At 35.5% G+C, this 20,826-nt stretch overlaps 1 protein-coding gene across 3 annotated transcripts in view; it reads left to right on the top strand.

The window, feature by feature from the left end:
* Scaf11 (SR-related CTD associated factor 11) overlaps positions 1-20,094 on the top strand; it is a 70,220-nt gene extending 50,126 nt beyond the window's left edge. For 2 of the 3 annotated variants that reach the window (XM_070039367.1, XM_070039371.1), the window contains 9 exons: positions 6,245-6,303; positions 6,443-6,549; positions 8,318-8,419; positions 9,628-9,734; positions 10,081-12,786; positions 13,643-13,989; positions 16,419-16,637; positions 16,993-17,112; positions 17,366-20,094. In XM_070039367.1, the coding sequence (XP_069895468.1) occupies positions 6,245-6,303; positions 6,443-6,549; positions 8,318-8,419; positions 9,628-9,734; positions 10,081-12,786; positions 13,643-13,989; positions 16,419-16,637; positions 16,993-17,112; positions 17,366-17,512 (3,914 nt within the window). In that variant the 3' untranslated portion in view covers positions 17,513-20,094. The remainder of the gene's footprint in view (positions 1-6,244; positions 6,304-6,442; positions 6,550-8,317; positions 8,420-9,627; positions 9,735-10,080; positions 12,787-13,642; positions 13,990-16,418; positions 16,638-16,992; positions 17,113-17,365) is intronic. The other variant, XM_070039370.1, reaches the window with a different exon arrangement.
* The last annotated feature ends 732 nt before the right edge of the window (positions 20,095-20,826 follow it).

Below are 20,826 nucleotides of genomic sequence, written 5' to 3'. Positions count from 1 at the left end.
CTGGATGGTTACTTAGAGTAAAAAAAAAAAAAAAGCCTGATTCTTATCTAAAAACAAACTAAAGGAAAAGGGAAGGGAGACTGGTTCAAATGAGCCCTTGAGTTCAACCTCAGCACTGTAAAAAAAAACAAAACAAAACAAAACAAAAAACCCTAAGGAATATTTTCTAGCATGGTAGGCTATAAAAAGAAATAATATGCCTACTGATGGGAAAAGAACGATACATCAAGTACTTAATAAAATTCTATAAGTCTAAGGGTAACTGGATCCTAATCCTAGATTCTATGTACTCTTTCTCAGTTCTACTGGATAAAGTATAGGAGCTATGTGAAATTTGGAGAATAAGTTCCAACCAATTAAAAATACCAGAGAATAATGGCAGAGTCCTGTCCAGGTTGACTGTTGTACAGTAGCTAGGAGATGTCTAGAAAGTAGGGAACTAACTTGATGGATAAGTTGATGTGTATCTAAGGAGATTTATACTTATCTTGTAAAGAAAGCTAAATGAATTGTGGATACTATAGAAAAAAGGAAAGAGAAAATAAGATAATTATTAATGTTTAGGAAAAAGTAAAAGTTATATAGGAGAAATAATTGTAAGTCATTTTATAGTTCAGTTGTGATTAATGTTTATATACTTAATGATTTTGCTATCTCCAGTGTTGAAGTAGGTTAATATAGAGTATGGGTAGCAAAGGGAATAGGTAGAGTAGTGGTATTAAAATACTTTTTCTGTCATATTAAAAAAAGCACATTTGAAACTGGAAAAGGTAAGGGTGTTGTTAATGAATAGAGATACATGTTAGAAGAAATTCGTTTTTGTTTTTGTTTCATTATTTGGTGCTGATAATTGAATTTGTCCTGAGTCCTCTCCTTTAGCATTTTTACTCAAGGCTGGCCCTCTACCACTTGAGCCATAGTTCCATTTCTAGTTTTTTGGTGATGAATTGGAGATAAGTATCTCAAACTTTCCTGCTCTTGCTGGCCTCTAATGTGATCCTCAGATCTCAGCCTCCTGAGTAGCTAGGATTGTAGGTATGAATAGCTAGGATTGCAGGTCCCTGTGTCTGATGAATATTTTTGGTATGTAGAAGCCAAGAGTAGGTCTGTGTTGTTTTTTATAAACCTAAAAGGTGCTGTTCATCTTAAACAATGTACATGCATTACTTTTAGAAAATTTAAATTAAAAAAACTATTGCTATTTAAATTGGTAGAGTTGTGAGCTCTTTCTAGGAAACAAATCTAGAGAAGTTCACTGATATTCCGTATTTTTAAGTTATCACTGGTGCTGCTCTGTACATAGTACTGGCTGTTGACTAGAAAACAGTTCTTTTTATAGAGCATTTGGTCTAATAATAGCTTTCAAGGAAAGGCTTTCAAATAAAAGAATGGTATGTAAACAGTATATAGTTATTAAGTATTGAGTGAACCAAAACAACTGAGCTTGTTTAGGTCACAAAAATCACTGTGTAACCACAGCACAGCAGTTTGTCTTTAGCTGAACAAAAATGATTGTTCCTAAAAATATACTTGTGTACCTACCAAGCATTATTACTCTTGGGTTTGCTAAGGAATTTTAAAAAATCATTGTACAGTAGATTTGTCTTATTTACAGATAAACTATATGAAGTTTTGACCAGGTCAATAAAAAGAAAGTTAAAAAAACAAAAATTTTAAATGCTTGTATTTACATTACAGTTTACTGGACATAGAAAAGCTGTCAGTTACATGTATAGCCAGTGATGTTTGAATCATGTGATCTGCAGGTTCCCTGCTCTTAATTTTGTGAAAAATAAACCTTTTCAAAAGCAAACCATGCCCAAATGCACCACTAAAAATTTAGAAGTTGGGGGCTGGGAAGGTGGCTCAGTGGTAGAGCGCTTGCCTTGCCTGTATGAGGCCCTGGGTTCGATTCCTCAGCACCACATAAGCAAAAAGAAAAAAGCCGGAAGTGGTGCTGTGGCTCAAGTGGTAGAGCGCTAGTGGTTGAGCTGAAGAGCTGAGGGACAGCACCCAGGCCCAGAGTTCAGGCCCCATGACTGGACCCCCAAAAAATAAAAAATAAAATAAATTTAGAATTTGGGATCAAAAGTAAAAGTTATGGCAGTCCTCCAAAGCCAAAATGGATACATGTGCTTAGGTGATAAAGCAAAAAGTTGAGATTTATTGAAAAGGAAACATGTCTTTAGTGGAAGTTGGGTAGCAGTTAGAGGAAAAATGAGTAAAGCATCAGAATAGCCTTGAACTGTCTGCACTGGTTTTCCTCACTGGTGGTCTCCTTGGAACCATGTGTCCACATACATGAACGTCTACTGTATCATCATTTCAATATACATTAAAAAGTACAATGGTAAGTTCTTGAAACCACCTTCTCTACCCCAATGTATAATTACTTTTGTTGCAATTGTAATCTGAGGAATGGATAATAGCTCTGCACAATCATCCACTATATCATAGCTTAAATGGAAATTAGAGTTCTATTTATTATTAAGAAGTACTCTTACTACCAGCTGGAGTAAAAGGATGAAGACTAAAAATGCCATGATTTTATTGTAGAAGGAAATCTCACTTTTTCTTAAATCCTCTTCATTTTTTTTTTTTAGGTTTTTTTTTTTTTTTAAATAAAGTCTTTCCATGTATCTTAGGGTGGTTTGGAACTCAGTAATCATCTTGCTTTTCCTCTTAAGTACAGAGATAACTGGCATGTGCGACTACACACAGCAGTAGAATAGGCTTTCTAAGGAATCAATGTGATTTATTTTGGGGAAAATCAATAGACCCTTTGGGAAGCAAGCATGGTTGAAGTCTGAAGGATAGTTTTCGTTTTCATGTGAGACTTTTTCCAGAGTTTTGAGGAGGTAATAGTACCAGTAGCAGTTTATTGTGGACCATATAGGATATTCACAAATTAAGATCACTAATAACAGAGGCTTAATCTATAAAGATATTGATAGAAACTATATTTTTAGAATTTATCTCCTTTCCCTTTCCTGTTTCCTTTTTAAACTTTGTTTTTAATTTTGATTTCTTTTTGTAAAGTGATTTTACAAAGGAGTTACCATTTAACAAAGCAGCCTATAAATACAAGCAATATATCCTGATTAATGTCACCCATTTCAACATTCTCACCCATTCTTCCTCTACCCACCTTCCCTCAGTCTTCTTTTTTTAATTGTGAAAATACTGTATAGAGGGGTTACAATTACATGAGCAAGATAATGAGTACATTTCTTATCAAGCATTGTAGCCTCTTCCTTTGATTCCCCTTCCCATCCCATCTTCCTCCCACCCACCCCTCAGTCTTCTTAATTTTATAGGATATCCATTGGATTCTTGACTGCATTCTTCCGCTCTTTTTCTCTTTATTCATCTATTCTTTTCTCTTCCATCCCACCTCACTCCTTTGGACTATCTGCTTCCTGGTATTTTATTTTGCTGAACTTTGCTTTTGCCTTTCTAGGAAATTGCACTATTTTGAGTTCTCCCTTGAATCTACTTCATTTGTTAATACATTTGTATACACCCAACATATTTACTTATAAGTTACTTATATATACTTATATAACATATTTACTTATGTTACTTATATACCACCCAACATATTTACTTATAAGTTGATAAGCTAAATCTAGCTTCCACATGTAAGAGAAAACATGTATCCTCTGTCTCTCTGGGCCTGACTTACTTCACTTAACATAATTTTTTCCAGGTCTTTCTATTTCTTTTATAAATAGTACAGTGTCTTTCTAATGGATGAATAAAATTCCATTTTATATATGTTTGTATGTATGTATATACATAGATACACATATACATATACACCACATTTTCTTGATCCATTCATCCAATGTGTGGGACATATGGACTGATTCCATACCTTGGCTGCAATAAGCATGGTTGTGCTAGTGGCTTTACAGTATACTGGTTCGTAATCTTTCAGGTTAAAGCCTAGGGTTGGAAGTGCTATGTTTTAATTTTTTGAGGACCTTCCACACTGCTTTCCAGAATGATTGAACAAGTTTATATTCCTACAAACAAAAGACCCCAGATAGCAAATGCAACCCTTAGCAGGCAGAATAATTTTGCAGGAATAACAATACCAAACTTCAAACTCTATTACAGAACCATAGTAATGAAAACAGCTTGTTACTGGCACAAAAACAGGCCTGAAGACCAAAGGAATAGAATAGAAGACCCAGAAATAAATCCACAGACCTACAGCTATTTAATATTCGGTAAGGGAGTAAAAATCATAGCCTGGAGAAAGATAACCTCTTCAACAAATGATGCTGGCAAAGCTAGATTTCCATATGTAGCAAACCGAAATTAGCTCCTAATATTTCACCTTGCACCCGCATCAACTCAAAATGGATCGAATAATTCAATGTAAGACCTGAAACTATAAAACTGTTACAGGAAAGATGAGAGGAAACATTAGGATTCCTGGGCACAAGTAGAAACTTTCTGAGTAAAGATCTAGAAGCACAGCAAATCAAAGACAGACTTGATAAATGGGATGTCTTCTCCAACTAAAAAGTGTCTACATAGCAAAGGACATAGCCCACGAGCTAAAAAGACAGCCTACAGAATGGGAGAAGATTTTGACCAGCTACTTATTAGTGCAAAATATCCAGAATATACAGAAAAATAAGCCTCCAAAGAACCAACAACCCAATTAATAAATGGCTAATGTGCTAAGAGAGTCTTCTTAGAAGAAATAAAAATGGCCAATAGACACATGAAAAAATGCTCAACATCTCAACATTCTCTGGCTGCCGTAAAGGAAGTACAAATGAAAACTACATTGAGATTTTACCTCACCCCAGTTAGAATAGCCATTATCAAGAAAACAAGTGATAACATGCTAGTGAGGATGCAGCCAAAAGGGAAAATAATACTCTATTGATGGTAATGCAAACTTGTTCAACCTTCTTTCCTTCTTGAGGCCTGTTTAGGAGCTTGAATTTGGGGCCTTGGGCACTGACACTGAGATTTTTTTGCTCAAGGCTAGCACTCTTATCACTTGAAACCACATCTTCACTTACAGCTTTTTGATGGTTAATTGGAGATAAGAGTCTCATGGACGTTCCTGCTCAGGCTAGCTTTGAACCTTAATCCTCAGGTCCTAGCTTTCTGAGTAGGATTAGAAATGTGAGACACTGGTGCCTTGCTTCCTTTATCTTTCTTAATGTGATAGTATACGTGGAAGTCTCTTATAAATATTTTATATTTAAATTTTTTATATTTAAAGACAATGTCATAAGCAATTGAGCCAACAATATTGCTGTAATAGAAATGTTTCCAGCCAGCACCAGTGTCTCATACCTTCAATCCTAGCTAGTTAGGAGGCTGAGAAGCTAGGATTCTGATTTATAAAGCCAACCTGTGAGACTCTTACTTTGAATTAATCACCAACCAGCCAGAAATGGAGCCATGGTAGAGCATGCTAGCCTTGAGCACAAAAGCTCAGGAATAGCGCTCAGGACTGGCACCAATAAAAAAATAAATACACACACTCACTTTTCCACCAGTACTACTAGTTTATTCTCCATTGAAGGAGTATTTACTTGAAGGTGGTATCTATCATTGGCTGGTTTATGGTGAACAAGGGCTAATGGCCTCATGTTTCCCTCAATTAGGTTCTACTTGGGATGAGAGGTAGGGATGAGAGGTATAGGTGGAAAAGAAATATGAAATATATTTTACTGATGATTGTATATGTCATAATTTGCTATAGGCTGTTTGTATGAGGTAGGTGAAATTTTAATGTGATTTAATAATCATGCCCTGAGCAGAAGAGCTTCCTCTGTTCTGTTAAATTTTTCTTTGTTTCTGTAGCTTAATGAGGTAAAATTAGCTTTTTTGGGGGGGAAAAAATGATATGAAGTAGAAAAGTTTTTTTGTGTTTTGTTTTTTGGTCAGTTGTAGGGCTTGAACTCTGGGCCTGGGTACTGTCCCTCAGCTCTTCAGCTCAAGGTGAGCGCTCTACCACTTGAGCCACAGCACCACTTCTGGTTTTCTGATGGTCTATTGGAGATAAGAGTCTCACAGACTTTTCTGCCTTGGCTGGCTTTGAACCATGATCCTCAGATCTCAGCCTCCTGAGTAGCTAGGATTACAGGCATGAGCTACCTGCGCCCGGCAGAAAAGTCGTTTTAACTTTCTCTTTCAAGTATCACAGGTTTTCAGTCTTTTTAAGTAAAAATTAAGACAGAGTAACCAAATCTTTTTTGTTTTTGTACAGGAAAATCTTCAAACAGTAAAACAGGAGGACAGAAAAATGCAGCAATAAAGATAGATAAGGTTTGTTGAAAGTATCTCTTTATTAGATAATAACACTGTGGTGATTGCTTGAGATATATAAAAGTATTTTGTTGTAACTATGTTGTAAATATTAGATATATTTGTTTTCTGTTTCACTAACTGCCTTTTACATTTCTAGCCTCGAAGATCAAATCAGTGTACAAGTCATTGCTTCAGAAATTTTTTCTCCAGTATGTGTTCTTTTAGTAGTCACACTGGAGATTCTTTCACCTGTAGAGCTTACTGGTTAGTATTTTCTACTTTTCATTTATGCTGCTTATACTTGATACTTTAATTATAATTTACATTTGGTAGAAATTTATGATATGGTCTCAGTAAAAATTATGAAAACTTTTGGAAAATAGACTACTAGCTCTCTCAAAGAGAAAGCCTGTTTTTTGTTTTTGCACGTCCTATGGCTTGAACTCAGGGGCTGGGCACTGTCCCGTAGTTTCTTTTGCTCAAGGCTAGTACTCTACCTCTTGAGCCACAGTGCCACTTCTGGCTTTTTCTATTTATGTGGTGCTAAGGAATTGAACCCAGGATTTCATGCATGCTAGGCAAGCACTATCACTAAGCCACATTTCCCAGCCTCTAGAAAGCTGGTTTTCTGAGTGTCTTCATTATTTAGTTCCTACCTGTACTAGTAGATTTTGTTTTATTATTAAAAGTTGTTCAGTTGGTGGCTGAGTTGTAATTTTAGCTTGTCAAGACATGGAAATTGGGAAGATAGAGGCTCTGAAGGAAGTATAAGTAGGTGGATCATAATCCTGGCTGATTGTGGCTAAAGGAGACTGTCTGAAAAATAATAAAAGCCCAAAGTACTGGTAGTATAGCTGAAGTAATGAGCATGGGAGTTCAAACCCTAGTTTGAACATGCACACTTAGTGTTCAACACAGTCTTCTTATATGATGAGGGAAGTGGGCTATTTGTTAAATTGTAGGGGTACTGCTTCATTAAGAATCATTTTTAGAACAAAGTTAAGAACCCTATCTTAATCTTTAGTGACTTTGAATCACTAGTAACTTGCATGAATATAATGGGTAGCTATTTTTGTTGAATTTGAAGATTAAGATCTTAGAAATCACATAGTTGAACCCATAAAGATAGAATAGATTGTGTAATTTAATTTTAAAGTTTGGCAAAGTTCCAAAGAAATAGTTATATCATTAGTTTTTTCAAAAGCTAAAATATGTCCATTTTTGGTTGTAGTAACCATATCCACCTTTATTTTTCTCTATTACCTTATACCTAGTTTAAAATGGGAAACCGTCACTTTAGATTTCTCTATTACAGTTCCTAGTCATAATTGGCTATTAAAAATTATGTCACTTAAACCAAACGTGGTAAAACACATCTAGTTTTCAGCATTTCAAAGACTAAGGCAGCGGGCTGGGAAGGTGGCTCAGTGGTAGAGCGCTTGCCTTGCATGCCTGAGGCCCTGGGTTCGATTCCTCAGCACCACATAAGCAAAAAGAAAAAAAAAAAACGGAAGTGGCGCTGTGTGGCTCAAGTGGTAGAGCGCTAGCCTTGAGATGAAGAGCTGAGGGACAGTACCCAGGCCCAGAGTTCAGGCCCCACGACCGGACCTAAAGACTAAGGCAGGAAGATAGCAAGTTCTAAGCCACCCGAGCTGTGTACATAGTGACATAATTTCTCAGAAAAACAGTAGGAGCTGTCTCAAGAAGTAGAGAGCCAGCAGTGAGCAAGCAAACTGAGCAAGGATATAAGGCACTGAGTTGAAGCTACAGTACTTGGATAAGAGGAAAATAAAGGAATAAAAACTCAAGCATAAGTTTCAGGATTCAATTAAACATTTTGATTTCTGTTGAACATTCTATATTGTTTTAGAGATAGGATTATTTTAAGTTTACATAAGAAGAAAGGTTTTTTAAAATAAATATAATTCATGCTGCTAGTTATGAAATTTGCTCCTTTTCTTGATATATCCTTGTTGTTATTGTAAATTTTTAATTTTTGAAATTCTGATGAAGTTATAAATTTATCTTTCAGTACAGAATTTATAGAAGTCAGTGAAATCAGTGCATTGATTACTCAGAAGAGACAAGAACTGGAATTGTCGTGGTTTCCTGGTACATTACCTGGAATTGTAAGGTAAAAGAAATGTTTGCACGTTAATATAAAAGCAGGATATCATTGTACGTAAGTACAAGGGTACTTTATTTCATATCATTACAAGGAATTTTTGTGTAACCTTCAGTGTTGAAATGCCTAAAGAAGATTACAGTTTTGAAAGATCCTTTGGCAAGTAAAGAATCTTTATTTATAATAAGCATATTGTTTACATTATAGATTCACAGTAACAGTATTCAGACTTGATGTCTTTTCATTTTTCCCCAGTGCAGTCTTACCTATATATTGTCTGCTGAAGCAGTGTTTATTTCTACTCTGAAACATACTCTACTAAGTAGCTCTTTCATCATGTCCCTGCTCTGTTTTGGAATTCACAACTTTTTGCAGTATAGTCCTTCCCTTCTTGGTTAAGTTCTGAAGCTACTAACACAGTTTCAGGCACATTTGCACATTGTTTTTCTACTTTCCTCCTATTTAAGAATCTTACTTGATATTTAATGAAGTAGTCTTTTATTAGGAGACCTAAATTGACCATACATAAATAACGTAATGGACCTTGAGAAATGGATTGAGTTTTAATACAGGAAATTTGGGGGTTCCTGTCCATCAAGACCCTCAGAACTTTGAGGAGCCAGCCTCACATCAAGGGTTCAAAAATGTACTATAGCAATAAAAATTAGTTTGATACTTAGTCACGTGCTGGTGGCTCATGCCTGTTATCCTAGCTACTCAAGAAGTAGTCAACAAAAATACCAGCTTGGAGACATGATAGATCACCAGCCATAACCAAGCAAGCTGCCTAACTGAGCCCTGAGTTTAAAGCTCACTTAATGCAAAAAAGAAAGTTAACTACTTATCTTGAAAAGAAGGGTAGTACATAGGAATACAAGAAAGCTTTCTGTTCTGTTTCTTGGCTGGGTGCTGGTTACACAAACATCCCACAACTCTGCACTTGAAACTCTCTTATTTTATGTTGGGTTATACATTGAATTTTTTTAGAATAGCATTGGGTCGGGTTATACATTGAAGATTTTTTTTTAGAATAGCAAACACTAAAACAAAACCTTGCCAAAATATTAAATTATTTGAAAGAGAAAAACATCTATAGTTATCTTTCATCTCTTTTTCCCTTTAGTTTAACAGAATATGAATGCTTTTAAGAGGATTTTTTTGTTTATAGTTAGTTAGTACACATTTTCAGGTAATCTGCAATTTATCTTTATTTTCAGAGTTGGTTTTGTACCTTGGAATGTTGGACCAGAAGTCCTTCCTCTCATCTCTTCTGTGTTGCCAAGAAGTATTTTTCCAACTAATTCTATGTCATTAGAAAATTTCGGTAAAGTTTGTAAAAATACTTTCCTATTTTAAAAGTTAACTTTAACTTTTAGTTAACTTGTAAATGTGTTGATCTAGAAAAATGTAAAATAAGTTGTTGTAACTTAGATACTTCTTTAAATAATTGGCCAGTGACAAATTATTGCAACTAGAATATACACACAATACCATACACACAATGCCATACTATTTTTAAAGGGCTGAATGCTCTTCATACTATTGAAGTAGTGATATACTTGTAGTTTCACTCTCACAGTATTGTGTTTCGCTGCATCATACTTGTTATGCTAAAATGAACTATAATGAAACATCAAAAATTTGATGTTATTTTTTCCCAACATTGTCAGGTACTTCCTGCAAAGGTTATACATTAGCACATACCCAAGAAGGAGATGAAAAAAAACAAACTTCTGGATCATCAAACACTAGAGGATCAAGACGAAAACCTACAACCACAACTCCTACAAGGAGATCTACACGTAACACAAGAGCTGAGACTGTTAGTCAGACTCAGAAATCCCCTGTATCAAGTAATTCTGGGTGTGATGCTCCAGGTAACAATATTCCTTCTGAAAGTGTTTCCTCTCCAGTTGAGTCAGAAAAGCAAAGAAGACAGGCTCCAAAACGTAAGTCTGTTAGGAGAGGAAGAAAACCACCTTTACTGAAAAAGAAACTTCGGAGGTCAGTGCCTTCCTCTGAAAAAACATCTTCTAGTGATTCAGTGGAGGAAGAAATAACAGAGTCTGACACACCACCTGTATTGGAGAAAGAGCAACAATCAGATGTAGAAAGTAGTAATGTTTGTTCCTTGCAAACAGATGTAGAAAACCAGTTGTCTGTTTGCTTGGAAAGTTGTGATGAACAAACAGGAGAAAATGAGGAACATACTGAGAATCATGATTCAGAGGAAAAATTAGAATCTTCAGATTCAAAATCTTGTAATCAAGATACTTCTGTGCTTGTTGGAGAGGAGGAAGGAATTGAAAAACTTGAGAATACAGGTATAGAGGATAAAGTTTTATGTTTAGAAAATGAGGTTTCTAAAGATACTTTTGAAAAAGAAAGTGATCCATTAGAAAATCATGATCAGGTTTTTCGATCTTCAGAATCAGAGGTGAAGACAGGTACATGTGCAGATCATCCTCCAAATGATTTGCTTCCATGTTCAGGATCCAAAGCTGAAGTATACCAAGCAGTATCTAGTTCCCAAGATGGAATTCCTGAGAATTCAGAGTCAGTGATCAGTGAAGAAAAATTAGTGGATAATCTCTTAGTAGAAACTAGTGATTATAAGGATTCTGCAGTGAAAACAGAAGAGATTGTAGAGAGCCCTAAGTTAGAATGTTCAGAGGATGAAATTACACAGGCAGTAGATAAAAAATCTATTGAAAGCTCAGAGATTGAGTTACTTGGGAATGTTGAAACTGAAAATGCAGAAATGACTGCCACCTGCAATACTTCAGAAAATGAAAACATGAGTAGTAGTCAAGACTCTGAAAGAAATAATATCCAATCAGACAAATCTTTAAAAGAAAAGACTGAATCTCCAGTTGAGCATCCTAATTCTGTGAAGTTGCTTCAGACACCCATTGAACAGATCGAGATGCATTTTAGTGAGGACAATAATGAAATGATACCTATGGAGTGTGATTCATTTTGCAGTGACCAAAATGAATCTGAAATTGAATCATCTGTGAATATTGACTCCAAACTGTTGAGTGAAGATTCTGTGACACACAGTTCTGAAATTAATCAGACATCATCTGATCCTACAAAGGTAAAGGTTGAAACAATATCTCAACCATCTGAAAACCCAATAGATCCCATAGATAAAACCAAAAAGCCTCGTACCCGGAAGTCTAGATTTCATTCTCCATCTACTACTTGGTCTCCCAACAAAGATGCCACCCAAGAAAAGAAGAGATCTCAGTCTCCATCTCCTAAGAGAGAAACTGGAAAAGAAAGCAAAAAGTCTCTATCACCCTCTCCTAAGAAAGAATCTGCTAGGGGACGGAGAAAATCTCGCTCCCAGTCCCCAAGAAAAGATATGACAAGAGAAAAGAGGAGCACTCAGTCAAGATCTCCAAAAAGAGATAGCACTAGGGAAAGTAAAAAATCTGAATCACCATCCCCAAGAAGAGATACTTCTAGAGAGAACCGAAGATCTCAGTCAAGAGTGAAAGATGCCTCAAAAGAAAAGTCTAGGTCCCGGAGCAGAGAAAGAGAAAGTGATAGAGACGGACAGAGGAGAGAGCGAGATCGAGAACGAGAGCGAGAAAGGAGAACCAGAAGGTGGTCTAGGTCCAGATCTCGTTCTAGATCACCATCAAGATTGAGAACAAAAAGTAAAAGTTCATCTTTTGGCAGAAATGAGAGAGACAGTTACTCTCCTCGGTGGAAGGAAAGATGGACAACTGATGGTTGGAGGTGCCCACGAGGAAGTGATCGATACAGGAAGAATGACCCGGAGAAACAGAATGAAAATACAAGAAAAGAAAAGAGTGATGTCAGTTTAGATACTGACGATCCAAATTCTGTTGACAAATGTAGAAATGATTGTCCCAGTTGGGTAACAGAAAAAATAAATTCTGGGCCTGACCCAAGGACCAGAAATCCAGAAAAGTTAAAAGATTCCCATTGGGAAGAAAATAGAAATGAAAATTCAGGGAATTCTTGGAATAAAAACTTTGGTTCGAGTTGGGTATCTAACCGTGGTAGAGGTAACCGAGGCAGAGGCACATACAGAGGTAGTTTTGCCTATACAGATCAAAATGAAAATAGGTGGCAGAACCGAAAACCCCTCTCAGGTAATTCAAATAGTTCAGGGAATGATTCTTTCAAGTATATGGAACAGCAACCCTACAAGCGGAAAAATGAGCAAGAGTTTTCCTTTGATACACCAGCAGATAGGTCAGGATGGACATCTGCATCTAGTTGGGCTGTGAGAAAGAATTTGCCAGTAGATGTACAGAACTATTATTCACGGCGTGGGAGGAATTCTTCAGGTTCACAGTCTGGATGGATGAGACAAGAAGAGGAAACAACTGAACAGGGTAATGTATTTTCTATTGATGTTTTACTTCAAGAAATGTTTTAAGTTAATATTTTACATATAGTGTAAAACTGGAACTTCATTTACAAAATGTCTATATAAGTACATAGATACATACATATATGCATGTAAATATTTTTCTTTCTTTATTTTTTTGTCACTTGTGGGGCCTGAACTCAAGGCTAGCGCTCTACCCCTTGAGTCATAGCACCACTTCCGGCTTTTTCTGCTTATGTGGTGCTGAGGAATTGAACCCAAGGCCTCATGCATGCAAGGCAAGCACTCTATCACTGAGCCACCTTCCCAGCCCCAGCATGTAAATATTTTTTAACCCCACCTTTACTTCTATTTTTGCCAAAGGTTGTTTGTTACGTGTTATTTGCTACAGTAGAAGAGTTCTGAATATTCATCAGTAGGATTTAACTTCTATTTCATGTATTTCAGATATGAATATTTGTATTTTTACTGGTCATTGTTGTCAGACAACAATAATCACTAATTATGATTATCTTTCCTTGTTTTTTCTTGTTAAAAACATTTCATGAGAACAGACTATTAAAATACGAAAAATTGGCCTTATTAGCCGGTTAAGTTTTATAAAATACTTTTCAAACTAGAATTTCTTAAACTGATTCTTTGCTAATGTTGATGTATGTTGTAGTGTGAATTTATTTTTTAAAATAATTCTGAATGTTTTCTTTTGGTTAGAAAATTAGGTAAATTTTGTAGGAATGACAAGACTTTAGCAAAAGTAGAGGTTTGGTATACTGTCTGTTAGTGGTTGGTATTTTACTACGAATAGTAGTAGTTTGCTTTTCTGTTAGAGATTTGTAATATGATTTTTTTCTTCTGATTAGATTCTAACCTAAAAGACCAAACAAATCAACAAGTTGACAATTCTCAGCTGCCTATAAATATGATGCAGCCACAAATGAACGTAATTCCGCAACAGATGAATGCACAACACCAGCCAATGAATATCTTTCCATATCCAATGGGTGTTCATGCCCCTTTGATGAACCTCCAACGAAGTCCATTTAACATGCATCCTCAGCTACCCTTGCATCTCCACACAGGAGTGCCTCTCATGCAGGTGGCTGCTACTGCCAGTGTAACTCAGGGACCACCCCCACCCCCACCCCCGCCCCCGCCCTCCCAACAAGTCACCTACATTGCTTCACACCCAGATGGAAACCAGTCGCAGGTATGTTTTTAGTAGTTCAAGTTTAATAACAATTATTATGAATGTTTAGCTGTTAGGCACAAACGTTCAAAAAAGGGGTTTCCTTTAGAAATAGTTGTTTATTTGATCACATAAATCCCACCTGATCCAGTTGATTGTCATTTTTTAACCTCCATTTCTTTTTTTTTAAGTTTCCATTTTCTTTTTAGTATATATTTTTCATTGTAAAGATACTGTACAGAGGGTTACAGTTACATGAGTAAGGTAATGAGTACATTTCCTATCCAACATTGTTACCTTCTTTTTGTTTTTCTCCTACCATCCCTTCCCTCCCCACCTCCCCAAATTCTCCCTCCCCCTACAAGTTGTAAAGTTCCTTTTCAACATAGTGTCTTGTACATCAATCTATATCCTTGTTTCAGCATTTTGTTATTTCGCTTCCCCTCCCCAAATTAGAAAAATGTATATACAAGATGCAGGGCACCAGAATCAAATACAGTGAAAACAGGGGTTGTACACATGAGGGAAGAACATACAAAAGAAACAAAAAAAATCCACATAGTACATTGTAAATACATTAGAAACAACATCAAGAAAGATAAAACCTCTTGTGTCCCTATCTTGGGGTTCATTTCATTTAGCATCATCTTATGTGGTCATATGTACATTGCTTTTGACCTTTTTCTGCTTGTCTTAGACATATATTAGTTATTGCAAATAAGAGAAACCATGGGATCTATGTTTCTTTGGGCCTGGCTTACTTCATTTAATATAATTTTTTCCAAGTCTTTCCATTTTCTAACAAATGGGGAGGTGTCATTCTTCTGATGGAGGCATAGAATTCCATTGTGTGTACACACACCCATATATCACATTTTCTTGATCCATGCATCTACTGAGGGGCATCTGGGTTTGTTCCATATCTTAACTATTGTAAATAATGCTGTGATAAACATAATTGTGCTGGTAGCTTTAGTATGGCCTTGTTTATAATCATTGGGGTAAATTTAGCCCAGAAGTGGGATTGCTGGGTCCTAGGGGAGCTCTATGTGGAGTCTTTTGAGGAACCTCCATACTGCTTTCCCAAAGTTTAACCTCCATTTCTAACTCCCAAATAATGCAAGGTCATTAGATCCAATCAATTTTGATGGTGCTGTTTTTTTTTTTTTTTTTTCCTTCAGTCTGATTAAGACCAAATTATGAGGGCTGGGAAGGTGGCTCAGTGGTAAAGCGCTTGCCTTGCATGCCTGAGGCCCTGGGTTCGATCCCTCAGCAACCACATAAGAAAAAAGCTGGAAGTGGCGCTGTGGCTCAAGTGGTAGAGCGCTAGCCCTGAGCTGAAGAGCTGAGGGACAGCACCCAGGCCGAGTTCAGGCCCCATGAGCAGACCCCCCCCCCCAAAAAAAAAAAAGACCAAATTATGAGTCAAGCTAGAATTAAAGGAACCTTTTTTTTTTTTTTTTTTTTTGGTCATGGGGCCTGAACTCTGGGCCTGGGCACTGTCCCTCAGCTCTTCAGTTCAAGGCTAGTGCTCTACCACTTGAGCCACTTCTGGCTTTTTCTGCTCATGTGGTGCTGAGGAATTGAACCCAGGGCCTCATACATGCAAGGTGAGGACTCTACCACTGAGCCACCTTCCCAGCCCATATGAAGCACTCTTAAATCCCCCTTTCTTAGATAATATTTTTAACTTTTGGGACAGAATAGTGGGAGTTAATTATTAACTACTATGATAAAAGCTTTATATTGCCCTATTTGGATAAATGCTAAAGATAAATGTTTATTATCTAATACTGTGTTGATATCCAGGGATTTATGGTGCTTAAAAGAAATGCCTCTGTGAGACAGAAAATTAGAATAGTAGGCAATCATTGTGTTGCTGTTTGTTTTGTGCCTGCCTTTCAGAAGCTAGAATCCTGACACTAAGGCGTTTACAATGGTAGGGAAATGATACTGTAGAATGTGGGTTCCTGTACCCTTTCTGATGTCTTGTCAGCTCCTTCCAGTAATTAATGTCCCTTTTTTATTTTCTCCAATATTTAAAATGGGGACATTTAACGTTAGTTTAAATTCTTAAAGAGCCTCCCAGGATTCTTTAAATACTGTTTAAATGTTTTTCATGTTGCTTTGAGAATAGTGCAGTGCATGTATAATAATTTAAAAGTCATCATGGATCTGGGCACCAGTGACTCATACCCGTAATCCTAACTACTCGGGGGGCTCTGATCTTTTATTTTACAAAAAGTCATCTTGACATATTTAAATAAGACTTTGTTTACAAATATGTTCATTATTTTCAAAGGGTCTTTTATGTACAGTTGACTTGAATTAGGCATTTCTTTTAAGTACTAAGGTTGAATTGTATGTCTCAATATAATTCATAATACGTGACTAAAAGACTTGTATTGCGTACAAGTAATTCATTAACTGATGATAACTCTTTAAAACAGGGTATACCTAGTGCTTCTCATGTAAGTAATAACATGAGTACACCAGTCTTGCCTGCTCCGACAGCAGCCCCAGGAAGTATGGGAACAGTTCAGGGACCAAGTTCTGGTAATACTCCGTCATCAAGTCACAACAAAGCCTCTAATGCTGCTGTAAAATTGGCAGAAAGCAAAGTAAGTGTTACAGTGGAAGCCAGCGCAGATAGCTCGAAGACAGACAAGGCAAGTTCAAGGTTGAGAGCAACCTGTATATGATAATTCTATATGTGATAAAGATGAAAAAAAATTGCATTTTATTGTATGAGTGGTGTAGGGAATTGCATTTTGAGTCTTCAAACCCAGTACTTTTTGAAAGGTTCTATCTAGATTTTTTTAATACTTTGTGATTTACTAGTAATATTACATATTTATTTTTAGAAATATTTAATATATGTTAGTAAATAATTTTGTTTGTCTTACATGTGAAGAGTTTGGTTAAATACTAGAAATGCGCAGTTTTTCAATTTTGTATTTTTAAAAGGTATTTCTTGAAACTATGTGATTGGCAAATAATAATTACCCATTTTCTTTTCATCAGAAATTGCAAATCCAAGAAAAAGCTGCCCAGGAGGTAAAATTGGCTATTAAGCCATTTTACCAAAACAAAGATATCACCAAGGAAGAATATAAAGAGATTGTACGGAAAGCAGTAGATAAAGTAAGTTATAGTTTTAGTGGAGTTACGTGCATGTTACTTTTTTAGCCCATTTCTATCTTAATAAAATAATGCTTAAATTTAATTAATAAAAGCTAGCTCTAACTAATTCTTGTCTGCTTTTTTACCTTTTAATTAAGTCTATGAAATCTGCAAAATAAAAATAATTGTGCTGTCTGGCTGGGTGTTTCACAAAGCTTTCCATTTTGCTTAATCTCTTTAAGCATGAAAAAAGTTTTCCCCCCTTTTTCCTTAGGTTTGTCATAGTAAGAGTGGAGAAGTAAATTCTGCTAAAGTGGCAAATCTGGTTAAAGCCTATGTAGACAAATACAAATATTCACGGAAGGGGAGCCAAAAGAAAACTCTGGAAGAACCCGTGACTACTGAAAAAAACATAGGCTGAAATGGGGAGAGCTGTAAAGGACATTGCCAAGACACCTGCCAAGTGCAATTCAACATGTACCCTTACCTGAGAATCATAACTGTGACTGAAATCTGGTTTTGATAAACATTATTTTTTTTAATGTAGAATATAATGTTTTGTTCTAAATAAATATAGTTCTGCACTACAATTTCTTTAACCTCTCCCCTCAAATAAAGCAAATTCAAGGGAAAATAAAGGGTTTAATGGAATGTGCATTTTTACTAGGATTGTGTTATAGTGTGGATACTAGAGGATGTACAGCTTTTTTATTGAAATCATGGAGTGCATAAATTAGAAACTTCTAAGAGCACTGGTTTTGGAAGACAATACATATATATACACATATATATGTATATATATATATTACATTTATTCTGTCAAGCTATAAAGTGTAATCTTTATGAATTTAATTATAGAAAGTTAAATAATGTATTACCATTAAAATATTTCTAATATTAATAGACCAATTGCAGGGTTCCTAATGTGTATTTTTAAAGTACATATCTGAAATAAATTGCTTAGATAGCAAACATCATCACAATACTAAAATTTAGTGTTCACAACTTTGAGACCCTCTTCCTGTTGTATCACCAAATAAAGCTTCTGCTGCTTGGTTTTCTTTGTGCCTTTTTTCCCCCAGTTGAGATGAAGCAGTTTGATTTGCTAGATTGTAATTTTGGCAGTTGAAAATCTGTTGAATTTATAGAAGACTCATTTTGAAAATTTTTGTCTATTCAGAAATTATGTTCTCTTGACCCATCAGAGGTGATAAATTATTTGTTCCCGTTAGATAGTTGCTCTTAGTGGGGACCCTTCTCCTTCCTTGGGACTAAGGTAGAATTTCAAGACTTATTTCACTGGCTTCAGGTTGATGTTGTTCTGTCTATAATCACTAATGGACTGTTATACCCATTCGAGATGTCTTCAAATGCTTTATGATAAATGAAATTAGTGGTTATCAACTATGTTGTAGAATTATAGACATTATAACTTTTATTTGATAAAAGGAGAGGAAAATTAAGTAATGGAGTTTTATTTAGGTTTTCAAAGACCAAGTTTTTTGGGGTTTTTTAGATGTTAATTTTTATGAAAGGTAAGTTTAGGACCACTATTTTATTTCTGGAAAGAAAAAAGGAATTCTTTCATGATAAACTATCTTTCATTCCAGTAACAGTTTTCAATAGATACCAAGTAACTGGGAAGATGTTAAGATATATATTAATGGATCCCAGGTAAATATACACCTCAGTGAGACAGACCCTTTTGCTAGAGCAATATTCTGTAGACTTGTACTTTCTGAATTAATGATTATGTTGGTTTTTTGTGCGTAACATTTTCCTGGTGCTAGCTTTGATAGGTGGAAATACTTTGAAATGTTGCTCCCATCTGTTGTGATTGTGCTAGTTAGTTAGTAAGCTATATTAGGTAATGATTCTGATCCTAAAAAAAATTTTCAAATCATTTTTATCTTCATTCTACATTTCTGGGCATTTGTATGTGGTATTTTACTGATATATATTTTAAATTAAAGCATGTTTAGATTATGATGGGGAACGAAGTTTAGAATTCTGTTTGGAAGTCTGTTTCTCTTACTAAGACATAAAGACAGCCTTTCTGATGACCAGCCCACATCTTTTCATTTGTTCCAGATCAGAACCTCAAAAAAAATGATGGTGTGAACTGGCAGTCTTTGAGTTAGTGGTAGTTTGGAAATTTGATGGCAAACTGCTGTTTCTAAGCTGATGAATGTGTGCATTTCTTTCATTTTCCTTCAGAGACATTTGAGATTGATATTTGAAAATAATCTTTGTATTAGATTTTGCAAATAAACTCTGGGGTTTTGAAGAAATACTAGGTGGTATTTTGAAGAGTTGTGGGCTCATATCTTTGGCTCTCCAGAATTTCCACCATTCTTAAAAATAGCAAGTTTGTTGTGTTCTGTATCTGGGCTGTATTTCCAGTAGCTCGTGAAGAATGTTAACTTGATTAGAACTTGAACTTTTAAAAAATGAATTGGTGCATGCCTTGTGTATTTTTTTTTTAAACAATTCGTTGCTTTTACATTCCTCATTCTTGTTTCTTTTTCAGAAATTTGCGTTAATTTTGCATGTATCCAAACTTTATCAAAAGTAGCTTAGAAACTGCTATAAACTATAGAATTACAGATTGCTCATTTTCTTCAAGGTTTGGTTATGATATTGATCTTTGGAACCTTAACTCTTTTAACTTAATAGCCACATTGGCTGATATTTTAGGCTTTTGACATGCCTAGAGTTTTGAGACTTAATAGTAGGTACCCATTACTTCAATATTCCAAAACTCCTATGATTGTTGTCATGCTGGTCATTACCACAGGTTCTCCATTACATCTTCCTTAAATGCCCACAAATGTGTACTGCTTGAATGTTTCATCCCAAAATGCAGCTTCAGAAGCACAGTGGTTGGGGCAGGGTCTAAGAAATTGTAGTTTGAGGTTGGATGGAGTGCTGTCTACTGAAACAATACTCTGAAGCAAATATGTAGTGTGTAATATTTTCTAATAAATTCCTTTGTTAAACAAAGTAATGTCTTTAACATTTTATTAAGTTTCCTGAGAAATGATGACTTTTGCATCATTATAATACTTCCCAAATGTGTTGAAGTTTATCTTGAATTCATACCAAAAGAACTCATACCAAAAGCTTAGGTATCAGGTCACATTTTCACCATTCAGTTTGTAAAGCAAGTGTAGAGATGGTTTTGAGCATATATTTTAATAGCGTTTTCCCTAAGTACCTGATCATTTTAGGCAGTTAGAAAAATCTTAGTTTTTCAGGAGTTGAATTGAAAACAACAGAAGCAGAATCACTTGTAGTCCTACTGGAAAGGACAGCTTTTAATACTGGCCCACCCAGCCTGTGGCCTTGCCCTTACCTTTCAAGTTAATGAGAATATTCTGTGTTCACAAAAGATAATACCGTGACTTTTAGAGGACGTATAGTATTTTGTTACACAAATACGCTCTTGATTCAGTACTGGTGGGTATTGTTTTTTATAAATACCAGTGACTTTGTGAATGCAAATTTTATTAACATGTTTATATGGAAATGTGTATAGATAAATCTTTGTCCATTTCAGATTGTTTGTTACTTGGGAATAATACCTAAAAAGTCACAGTATCTTGGTTAATCAGTAAGTTTCCTATAAAAATTTAAAATAGAAATATTTATTGTGTACTAGAAAAATCCAATCATTGGCATAAACTTGTTTTCTTAAGCTGATTTTTTTTCTATCCAGAGAGAACTGCCAGAAAT

This window comes from Dipodomys merriami, unplaced genomic scaffold (assembly GCF_024711535.1).
Source record: "Dipodomys merriami isolate MVZ:Mamm:240054 unplaced genomic scaffold, mDipMer1.0.p SCAF_10, whole genome shotgun sequence".
NCBI lineage: Eukaryota > Metazoa > Chordata > Mammalia > Rodentia > Heteromyidae > Dipodomys > Dipodomys merriami.
The sequence above is the reverse complement of the archived record's forward strand: the minus strand, read 5'-3'. Positions and strand labels throughout refer to the sequence as shown.